The sequence below is a fragment of the Cornus florida genome, unplaced genomic scaffold (genome assembly GCF_030987335.1).
Source record: "Cornus florida cultivar Cherokee Brave unplaced genomic scaffold, ASM3098733v1 CherokeeBrave_3.0.0_Hap2_Chr10, whole genome shotgun sequence".
Lineage (NCBI taxonomy): Eukaryota > Viridiplantae > Streptophyta > Magnoliopsida > Cornales > Cornaceae > Cornus > Cornus florida.
In genome coordinates this window covers 73,730,242-73,742,800 of record NW_026775580.1, presented here as the reverse complement: position 1 = coordinate 73,742,800, position 12,559 = coordinate 73,730,242, and the positions used below count along the sequence as shown (strand labels likewise).

Sequence of the window (12,559 nt, the reverse complement as noted above, 5' to 3'; positions counted from 1 at the left end):
ATTACTGAAATACCCATGGGAGGACAAATGTCATTGTAAACCAGAATTTTGACATTTTCAAGCTGTAACAAGGATCTGTAATACAATGTAACTTCCTAAATGAATTTCAAATGGACTTGCACATACTGAAAATTACCATATTGCCCCTAAAGATGTCAGAAATGATTAATGCACACCAAAACTTGTCATACACAGCATAAATGTATTTGTGATCATACTTTTGACATTGTAAAGGCAAAACATGAATTTAAAGGCTGGGACCAACAGTTTTGGTTTCACACATGAGTCGTGTTGGAATGGAATGATTATTACCATTCCATTATTTAGTTTCACACGTGAATCGTGATGCATTTATTAGTAAAAGTACTTACATACATACATATTTATTGTCTTGAGAACTTATTTTTCGAATTTTTATATAGCTTGAGGAGAATATAGCATCAGGATCCTTTTTGTTACAACACTATGCTCAATATGTACTGCAGAGGACTGTTGTGATCGCTCACATTTGTAGAGCGATCAAATGTGTGAATGATCTTAGCCTTTCATTGTAGTACAACATGTATCCTTGATCGATCGAGCAAAACGATCGACGTCATTTTGCGTTATTTTTTTTTCAATAATTATTCCCACATTTTTGTTTTGCAAACCGTTAAAATTTTTTAATCCAATCATCTCTAATGAACTCCTCAATTCCTCTCTCTCGCTCAGTATTTTTCAATGTACACAACCTCGGTCGTCATTTATTAGAGCAAAGATATGAAAGGTTGTGTTGTGTGATAAAACCTAGATTTAGGCATCCGATTCTCTCTCTATTTTTTTATTCTTATGATGATGTTTTGGAGTTTTACAAAATAAATCCACTTGTCAAAGGTTTTAATCAGAATTTTAAAATTCATAATTGAATGTTACTTTGTTTCATAAATAATATTTAAAACATTAAAATTATCTAAACGCATTAAAATTATCTAAACACATTGTTTTTAAATTCTTAAGATTCATATCCATTGTTAATTTGTTACCCCAAGTCAATCCTAACCGACTACTCCTTTGAAATTTTTTCTATTTTTTATTTGTTTCATTACTTCATTTCATGCATGATATGTAAAGAAGGATAATACTTAGGTCCTCACTAATCAGGATCTACAACATACTCATTACTAATGTGGACCAATAATAAATTGACATGTGATCCTTAATTACCAAATCATAGATGGTAATTTCTATGATTTGGTAAGTAAATATCTACCACAATATTTGATTTGATAATTAAAGATCACATATCAATTTATTATTGGTCCACATTAACGGTGAGTATGTTATAGATTCTCACTAGTGAGACCTAAATATTGTCCTTTAAAGAATTAGTTTCTAATTTCCATTCTGACCGGAAGTCAATCAGGTCCTCTATTGTGACCAATAGTGTTGTTCCATATATACGGCCAAAATACGTCGTTTTTGCATCATTTTTCCAATAATTATTCCCCATTTTTCATTTTGTTTAACTGTTAAAATTTTTAAATCCAAACAACAACAATGAACCTCTCCATGAATGTTCAGTGCTCTCTCTCTCCCTCAGTAATCATCTCCGACAAACTCACCCTCAATTAATCTCTTTCTCTCCCTCAGTATTTTCCAATATACACAAAACTCGGTCGTCATTTATATATTGAAGGAAAAATATGAAAGGTTATGTTTTGTTAAACCCTAAATTCAGGTATCCGATTCTGTTTATATATATATATTTTCATTACATTGATTTTAATTGTTTCTTATGATGATTTTTTAGAGTTCTGCAAATTAATTCCAATTTTCAACGCTAGTAATCGAATTTTAATATTTTTAATTTAATGTAATCTTTTTAAAAATAAAAGATAAAAATTCATTACTTTGTCTCCTAAGTAATATTTAAAATTTTTAAATTTTCTAAACCCATTGTTTTAAGATTCCCATCCATTGTTACCCCAGTCAATCCTAATCGACTACTCCTTTCAAATTATTGTCTACTTTTTATTTGTTTCATTACTTTGTTTCGTGTTTGATATTTAAATAATTAGTTCCAAATTTCCGTTTTTACCCGGAGTCAATTGCATGTTTCTTCCATTTCAATACAATTAGCTCATATTTCTAACACAATATATATATTTTAATAATTTACGCACTCAGTTCCACTTTTCAATTCATTATATCCGAAGCAATTAATTCATGATAAAGAATTCAACACACATAATTATGTAATTAAAAACACTTATTTTCAAAAATAAAAATGCCAGAGTAAACACACTTTATTCAAGACATTTGATTACAGAATTAAGCACCATTAATTCCACAATTGATTGAATTTAACTGCAACAGGACGATCTCCATATGGGTTTAATTCTTCTTTTTAGCTGCACCAGCAGGAGCTGGTTTTTTAGCCGCAACAGGAGCACCCGCTTTTTTAGCTGCACCCGCAGGGCCTCCATTGGGGTTTAATGGATCTGGGTTCTTAGCTGCACCAGCAGGATTTGGTTTTTTAGCTGCACCAGCAGGATTTGGCTTTCCTGCATTAGGAGCAGGTTTGTTGTGTGCATACCCATGAACAAATAAGAGAGAGAGAACAAAGAGAAGAATGGTGACTCTGAACAAGACCGCCATAAAGATTAATCTTTTATTGGAAGCTGGATTAATCTTTTATAAGAGACTCTTGCCAAAACCACACTTTTATCTCCTCCCTCTTTAGCTCTATTTATACTTACAATAAGGTGCTTACTGGGTCTGGCAACAATGCCTAAATAAAGAAAATGCTCCTAAATTAATGTATGTTCTCCACAATATATGCAAATATATTAGTATGTTAATACAATTGTGTATGGTTGAGTGCTTTCAGGGGCTTGCAGCAACAATGCCTAAATAAGGAAAGTGCTCCTCTATGTGTATGTGTGTGTATATATATATATATATATATATATATATATATATATTCCACAATACAAGCCAAAATAATAGTAGAGTATATTTGAATTTGCTACATATGTCAAAAATCATTTTTCTCATTACATTTACTATGCTAAGACATGTATTGTTGGGTAATTATCTAACAATACTATGTAAATGGCATTGACTTCTTTCTTAGTTTTCCCAATATAATTTACTTGAAAGGATTACTATGGCATTGGAATATCAAGTTTAAATAAAAATATACAATGAAAAACAAAACAAAATGAAGTTAGGTGTTTGATTCAAAACAAAGAAAGAAAAGAAATAAAGTTGTACGAGAAACTCAATATGAAGAAGGAGAACACACACAACTATTATATAAAACTCGCAAATTTTGATATATTCTTTCTCACTTCTTGCTTACAAAAGAATTCAAGAACATGTATTTATAGGCACTGTGATACCCCCTAATTTCGGAACACGGGTTGATCAAGTCCGCGCACAAAATTAGGGGATATCAAAATAATTAAAGTATTTAAACAAGCACAGATTACAAAATGAAATAAAGAATAAAATAAAACTCTGAAGAAATCTAATTAATAGTAAATCCATTAATAACTCCCAAATGGTTACAATTCGGGAATCCTGTAACTCAATGACCCCTTAACCAAAAGTTACTATTTAGAATTCCAACCAAATAAATACTAATATCAACTGAAACAATAATAATATCCTACTTTTAAATAAACAGAAAGAATGGATAAGTCCTCCAGCTGCGGATCCTCAACCTTGAGACTTGACCTTCTAACAACCTGAAAAATAAATCGCGGGTTAAACCCTACGAACAAGTTCCATCTACCAAACCTCTGAAAGCCAATAAACAAATCATCTATATCAAAACAAACCCTAATAAAGTTTAAACTTTAATATACAATGCTATAAATATATATAAATACTTTTATACAATACAATAATCCTATCTATTAATAGGTGCAGTTAAATTGTTAAATCCATTTACCAACGATTAATTAATAATCAGACCTAGACCAAAACCATCACTTATAATTTTCCTATAAAATAAACTCCACTCACCTTAATTCCAACCTAACCAGTAATTTAACCATTTGAGCTATAAATTACAATTAAATGAATAATCCACTAAAATTCAAAACCTAGTAATACTTTTGATTGTTTAAATTACATGTTCAGAAATTTAAACTTTCACAAATCATTCATGTCTCCGCCAACAATATTTTATTAATATATACCAAGTAATACACTAATATGTAACCACTAGATTATTCTAATTGAAGAATATCTAACTTAAATCCAACTCATACCTACCGTACACATAGATGAATTTAATCATCTAACATACATAGCAATTTAATTATGCTATAGCAATTCAACCATGCTATTGTGAATATATTTATTTATATATTGGCAACTCAACCATGCCTCCTCAAGTATATATATTTATACTTTTAATTAGCAATTCATCCATACTTTCCACGTATGTATTTTATCTATACAAATAATAAGGCAATATATTTAAGCCTTTGGTAACTCATCCATGCCTACTATTCAACCATGTACCAACCTTAAACTTAACTAATAAGCTAAATCACATATACACATCTCTTGCATATAATAAGCATGTCAATAATTAATAACCAACATATTCAGATATACCAAATAAAACTTATAATAATAATTATCTTAAATGATATCCATATACACATATATTATGTAATATATACGTATATAATATCTTCCATACTATATATACATATACAGATGTATATATATATAACTACTTCCTTCCATCCTAATCGCAAGCTAAATAAACCATATACTCATGTACGATTATAAATAAATAACTAAATAAATAAATAAATAAATATATATATATATATATATTCATTCCCTTCTATAATAATCATTAATTTATTCTGTTACACAAGCTAAAGGCTACCACATATCTTAGTAACACTCTACAACCTTTAGAAAAACTAGAACACCTCGAGACTTATTCAAGAACCTCTCCGGACTTTACCGGACCTTTTCGAGATACCAAATACCTTACTATGCGCCTCTACACTCTCCGAAGCACCTTGCACGCGCTTCCACACATCTTTCCAAGCACGCACGCGCTTACACGCGCCCTCACACGTGCTGGAGAGTGAGCACACGCTCACACGTGCTGAGACGCGTTGCCACGCACGCGCACGCGCGGCCACGCGCTGCCACGCGCGTTGGCTATCCCTCTTGCTGACGCGGCGCGCTCCTATTGGTTAGTTGTACTGTGTCCCTGCTGGTGCGCTGCAGCGAATCACTCCACCATCATTCACCTCATCCAACGATCTAGATCAGCGTAGCCATCAACATGTTATACACCGTAATGCACTGAATCAATCTATTATGTATTTCAAAATTCAATGCCCCAGATTCACATACACATACCTTTAGCATAGGCCGCACCACACTAGAATATCACCCTTCTAAACTACCACCAGCGCGTAAACATATACAGTATATATATATATAATTAATTTGCACATATATAATTATATATATATAATTCTAAATATCCGAATTTTTTCTAAAAAATATCAAATCAGTCCAGAAAATTCTAGGAAAAATCCACAAGCTTAATTTATTAATTTTGGCCATAACTAAATATATGTAATTATATTTTGGTCCATTTAATTTAATTAATCACGCTACATAAAGTCAAAACAAACTATAAGAAAATTTCAGAAATAAAATTTAATTAACCTTCCCTCACATACAATATTTAAATTATCCAAACAATTCATACATATATTCACATGTTTAAATCTATAAAAAAAAAAAATTAAAAAAAACAAACATGCTCATCTAATCCGATTAATAATTTAATTCAATAAAATACAATTATTATTTCGATAATCAATGTGATAAGTTTATGAGTTCTAATAGGAGAAGTAGAGAAGAACTCGCCTTTTCTTTTCCAGATCCGGTCTCCTCTTACGTTCTTTGATCCGGCCTCCTCTTCGTTAGCCCTTCTTCTTCTCTTTCTAATTCTCGTATTTTTCTAACGTGAAAAAACTCCTAACCCTAAAGTCTTATGTGTCTATTTATACACATCCAAAAACCTAAATCCTTTTCCTATTAGGATTATCATATAAAATAAATAATATTTATCTTTTAAATAATATATATACATACATATATTTATTTTAATATAAATATATATATATATTACCTTCCATATATAACCATTAGTTAAATAAATTATATATACCTATATATATCAATATATAATTATATGGACATATATACCCCTACACATGATTTAATAATGAATTAATATACACATGTAATTATATAGGTATAATTATGCAAAGATAATTATTAAATATCCTCACAACCACGGGCCTTTACCAATTAACCCCACAAGGCTTCCTTCAAGCCCAATACCACATCCGTTGGTCCAACTTCCTTTAATCCCAATCCAAATAACTTAAATACCTAAAATAATGAAATTAAATTTAATAGCTACCAATAATTAACAATAAAGTTACACCAACATAAAATCACGCAAATCAAATAAACAATTCACTAACTAGCATTCCACAAATCAAACACCATATAAATTTAACAAATAAAATTACAAAATATAATTTAATTAAAACAATACAATTTACCTACGCACTTAATTAAATAAAACAAATCACAACTATCAAGCACCTAATTAAATAAAACAAATCATTTAAAAATAATAATAATAATAATATAATATAAATTAATTTAATTAATAAATCCCTTTTAAAATATCGGGGTATTACCACCAATACTTGACTCTAGAAAAATACAAACACTAACTTTAACACGAGTGTTTTATCTCCCAATGAGATAGTTCATATATTCCACACTTGAGTTGGTTCATGTATTTCACACTTGAGTTAGTTCATGAATTCAACCCTTGATATTTCCAACATTTGGTTTAATCTTCCAACAATGCCCCCCATAAACCAAATTTGCTTTTTATTCCCAACTTTGCAAGATTCTTCTTGAATAAAATTCCACCAAAAGTCTTTTTGTTTGGTGACAGATTAACCAACTCCCATGTGCCATTCTTTTCAATGGCTTTGATTTCTTCATTCATTGCTTTCTTCTACTTTTCTTCTTTGTAATTCATAAGGGATTGGATCTCCCTCACAAACATTATATTGAGCCTTATAGCCGTTACATGCATCAAATTTCCAATGCTTTCAAATGCAAAAATCTTCTTTGCAATCTCCTTTGATGTGAAAGCTTTGTATCTTGTCTTCTTCATGTTTCTAGTACTTTTCTTGACCTGACCTTGAAACTAATTTCCAATGTTGTTCTTGAGATTCACTTGAAAATTTCCGCACTTCTTGAATTTACTCTTGACTTGCCATTTAAATCAAAGAACGCTTCAATGTTCACCCATGTCATATTACTTGAGAACTATTCTATACAAACGTTCTTCAATTTTTCTTCTACTATAACATCATCCAATTGAACATATTCCGTTTCTTCTGAAATTGAGTACGTTGCTTCATACGGAATTTCAAACCATTTGTTTTCTTCACCAAGATTTGATATTCCAATTTCTTCACCAAATTCAACTCCATAGATTTCTTCTTTCATGATAACTTCAGTTTCTTCAAAATCTAATTTTTCTTCTTTCTCATTTTCATCTTTGAATTTTTTTTTCTTCATCAACATCAACTCCTCCTCTTCCTTCTTTTTAAAACTCCACTGTCACCATTTTCTCATCTTGCATCTTTTTACTTTTTTCATCCAACTCTATATTCATACATTCCACCTTTTCAAAATCTTCTTTTTCTTCCATCTCATCAAAATTTTCTTCATTTTCATCTTCCCAACTTATTTCTTCAAAAAATTCATCTTCATCGTAATTTGGGAACCAATATTCAACGAATAATTATTGGACTTCATAATTAGATGAAGAAATAAATTCAAGCTTTTGCCATACTTGACTTGGAGATTTCAAATTTTCAACATGCTTCCAAACTTCTTGATGAACTGCACTTTTCAGTATCTTTAGCACCTATTCTTCTTTCTATTCTTGAATTTTGTTTAGCAGAAAACACTTTGGATTTTTCATCACATCATACCAAAAGCCACATGCTTTAAGATAAACCAAAATGATATTGCTCCAGTAGGCATAATTTGAGAGAATCAATTTTTCATTCATTTTTTTCGATCTTTGGACGACCTCCTTGAATCTTCTTTGAATTGATTTTTCACGAGCCAAATTTTATTTTACTTCACGCTTCAACATCACTCCACCTTTCATACTTTCAGAATCATAGAATCGTTGAGGCTTTGATATCAATTTGTAAGAGGCTCTGATACCAATTTGTAGATGGCTCTGATATCAATTTGTAAATGGCTCTGATATTAATTTGTAGGAGGCACTCAATATGAAGAAGGAGAACACACACAACTATTGTATAAAACTCACAAATTCTGATATACTCCTACAAAATCCTTCAACTATATCTTCAATAAGTGATTACGCGTCTCTAAGCCTAGAATTAAAATTATTTGTAATTTATGTAAATTTTGATTTTTAGAATATTATTATTATTTATCACATATTTGCATTTATGTGATTTTCTACTCTTACAATTGAAAATACTGTCATTTTAGTGATTTGGTTCCAACATTATATTACTTCATGCCTATACAAAGTGTACAAGGGACAATTCTTTAGCTGAACTACATTAATACCAAAGGGGAATGCGCATTCTTCTAAGTTTATGCCAAAGGGGAATGCGCCTTATTCTAAGTTATTTCTCCCCGAAGGCTTCAATACATTCCCAACTCTATTTTGTGCGGACGATGTTCTTGTTAGGAATTGCATCTCAAATTCTATTATAATTTGTTGTCTATTTCAGAGTCATATTTTATCGTGAAATTTAATTATTTGATAATGGTTGTAGTCCAAGGAATTGTAATCCTTGTTGGATAAGGAATTAAGTTTTAGGACTATAAATAGTTACCTAGGTTGAATGTTGAGAGTTGTGGGAAGTAGAGAGATGTAGCTTTATAAGGGAGTACGTTGATGGGTAGAGGTGAGTTACGGGGTTGGTAAACTGAACATTGATCGTGAGAGGGAGTCTCGTGGAGTGGTATACTGAGAAAAACGGGGCAAGAGTTTGCATTTGTACACGGTCCAGTGTTCGGTATTATCTTCGGTTGTAATATCTCTACATAGGGGCGGAGCAAGGATTTAAGTTGAGAGAGGCACAATGTTTGGGGAAAAAAAAAGTGAGAGAGAAGAATTTAAAGAAGTAGAAGGGGAAAATAAAGAAAAAAAGGAAAGAAAAATAACAGAATTTAGAAGGAAAAAAATTAGAGTTTAATTTAAGAAAAAAAATTTAATTTAATTTAATTTTTTTTTTTTTATGAATTTAAAAAGTAAAAGAGAAAAGAACTAAAAAATTAATAGATAACTTTAGATACTAATAATTTTAGGGGTGGCATTAACTTCAAATTTTTATATATTTATATATATAAAAAATTGCCATATATATTTAATGGGCAGGGCTTGCGCCCCAGGCATGCATTGCGCCCCTGTCTCTACATATGAAGTGACTCTGTTCTCATTCATGGATGTAGCCCTGATTTTTGGTGAATCACATATATAGATCTTATGTTTTGGTTTGGTTCTGTAAATTGTTTGGTTTTCTGCTGTGTGTGCTTGTTTGTTTCCTAACAATCTATGGTTGACTGTAGAATGGCAAGTCCCTTCCATTCCATTCTCTTCTTTTTCGTGATATATTCAGATAAATCTTTATTCTCTTTAGTCAGTGTTTTTCCTTTCATAAGTTAATGAACCAATACATTTTCAATTGTTGGCCTTGAATAGATGTGATGAGGCATCATTGATAATTACTTTCCAAAACTGAATTAGAGAATCTCTAACTTGGTTAACATTTGCCTATTTTTATACATTCAGGGGATTCATGGGTATCCTATTGAAATACAAGCACTTTTATTTATGGCTTTTAGAAGTGCTTTAGTTTTTATTAAGAATGATGATGACGGCAAGGAGTTAGCTGACGGAATAGTTAACCAGTTTCATGTGCTTTTAAGCTATAATAACATGCTAATCTATTTTTGGCTGCACATAAAGCAACTTAATGACATATGTGGTTATAAGACAGAAGAGTACTCTCATATAAGTTTTAAACAATTTTCAAACATAAACATGTTCTGTGTATGTCTTTAGGTGCATGCACATAATTTTGTCATCATAGTTATAGCTATACCGCTTGGCGGTATCTAATTCATCAATAGGATGGATTTTATGTTTTCATTTATAATTTGGTGGTAATTCTATTGACTTAGCGGAAGCTATGAAATCCTTCACTAAGAACTACTTCGAATTCACAAAGTAGGATAACTTTGAATTCACAAAATTGAATAAGAATTGCAAAGCAATTTGAAATATTATTAATCTAAAGTTAAAATTCTAAGCATATTTATAATAAATAAAACTCTAAAATTGTAAAGGAAACTAATAATAAAAAAGAAATTAATTGCTTAAGTAAACTAAAAATATAAAGAAACTAATGCTACGTTTCGTGTGTAGGAATAGAATGGAATAGAATGCCTATTCCAACCATTCCTTTGTTTGGTATGCAAATTAAAGTAGGAATGGCCATTTCATTAGAATGAAAATCCATTCCTGGGAATAAAAATTCATTCCACAACTAAACCTATGGAATAGCCATTCCATTCCTAAGTAAATTTTTTTAAAGAATCAACTTCCCAACAAACCCTTATCTAAGTCCAAAAACCACCATTACCTTCCACCACAACCACATTCGTCTTTCACCACCACCACCACTACCACTGCCTTCCACTACCGCCACCGCCACCGACTTTCACCATCGCACACCGCTTTCCACCACCATCACTGACACCGCCTTCCTTTGCTGCAAATACCAGCACTGCTATTGCCTTTTAACACCACCACCACCACCTTCCACCACCAACGCTGCCATCGCCTTTCACCACCGCCACCACCTTCCACCATAGCCACTGATTTCCACCACCATTGCCACCACCGCCACTATCTTTCACCATCACTACCACCTTCCACCACTGCCTTCCATAACCACTTTTCATCGTTACTGCCACCACTATTGCCGTAGCCGCATTCCACCGTCGTCGCCGCCATTGAGGCCACCACCGCCATCGCCTTCCACCACCATCACTGCCATCTCCTTCCACCACCTTCCACCACCACCACCGCCATCGTCTTCCACCACCGCCGCCACCACCATCTACCACCTTCCACCACCACCATCGTCATCACTTTCCACCACCACCACCTTCCACTACCGCCACCTCCACTACCTTCCACCACCACCACCACCACAATCACCTCCATTGGCTTCTACCACCACCACCTACACCACTATCTCCTTCGACAACAACCACCACATTACTACCACCGCTTTCCACCAACTCCACTACCACCTTCCACCACCGCCACCACCGCCTTCCACCATTGCCACCACGTATACCACTACCGTTTTTCATCTCCACCATTGCTACCACCACCATTTATTTTTAAGAAAATTTTAGAGAATGTTATTTTGTTAATTTAATTTATTTTTTTATTAAGAGGGATATTTTGGATAATTTAATTTGAAATTTATTCCCTTCTAAATTTTAAATTGATCTAACCAAATAGTAGAATAGTTATTATCATTCCATTCCTACACATTTCATATTTACAACCAAACAAAATAATGGAATGGTCATTCCATTCCATTCCCATTCTCATTCAATTCCCATTTTCATTCCATTCCCACTTGCATGGAAATTTAAAACTTTAAATTAAGCTCTTTAAAAATTATAAAAAATAAAAATAAAAATAAAAATAATATAAAACCTAACAAAAACGTCGTACTCGAATTAAATAGTATTTTCATATAACTATTGAACCAGACCACATTCGTACTAGCATAGTAAATGTTTTGAGAAAAATGATTTTCGACAGCAAATTCAAAGATACTCAACTATTATTTTGGCTTGTATTGTGGAGTGTGTGTGTGTGTGTGTGTATATATATATATATATATATAGGAGCACTTTCCTTATTTAGGCATTGTTGTTGCCAGCCCCTAAAAGCACTCAACCATGCACAATTGTATTAACATACTAATATATTTGCATATATTGTGGGGAACATACATTAATTTAGGAGCATTTTCTTTATTTAGGCATTGTTGCCGGACCAAGTAAGCACCTTATTGTAAGTATAAATAGAGCTAAAGAGGGAGGAGATAAAATGTGTGGTTTTGGCAAGAGTCTCTAATAAAAGATTAATCGAGCTTCCAATAAAAGATTAATCTTTATGGCGGCCTTGTTCAGAGTCACCATTCTTCTCTTTGTTCTCTCTCTCTTGTTTGTTCATGGGTATGCACACAACAAACCTGCTCCAAATGCAGGAAAGCCAGTGAAACCAAATCCTGCTGGTGCAGCTAAAACCCCAGATCCATTAAACCCCAATGGAGGCCCTGCGGGTGCAGCTAAAAAAGCCGGTGCTCCTGTTGCGGCTAAAAAACCAGCTGTTGCAACTAAA

At 32.4% G+C, this 12,559-nt stretch overlaps 1 protein-coding gene across 1 annotated transcript; it reads right to left on the bottom strand.

Moving 5' to 3' along the window:
• Nucleotides 1–2,373: 2,373 nt before the first annotated feature.
• Nucleotides 2,374–11,164, bottom strand: LOC132277855 (uncharacterized). Its single transcript, XM_059779696.1, has 3 exons — nt 11,050–11,164; nt 10,865–10,901; nt 2,374–2,620 (listed from the first exon to the last, which is right to left on the bottom strand). Exons 1-3 carry the CDS (start codon nt 11,162–11,164, stop codon nt 2,374–2,376), a joined length of 399 nt encoding a protein of 132 aa, XP_059635679.1.
• Nucleotides 11,165–12,559: the final 1,395 nt, after the last annotated feature.

Coding starts and splice junctions, on each gene's coding strand:
- LOC132277855 (XM_059779696.1), bottom strand. CDS start 11,164: ATGGCGGTGGTGGCCTCAATGGCGGCGACGACGGTGGAATGCGGCTAC. Junction 10,902..11,049: donor GGTGGAAGGTGGTAGTGATG/GTGAAAGATAGT, acceptor TGGTATTTGCAG/CAAAGGAAGGCGGTGTCAGT. Junction 2,621..10,864: donor AGTGATGGTGGTGGAAAGCG/GTGTGCGATGGT, acceptor GGTCTTGTTCAG/AGTCACCATTCTTCTCTTTG.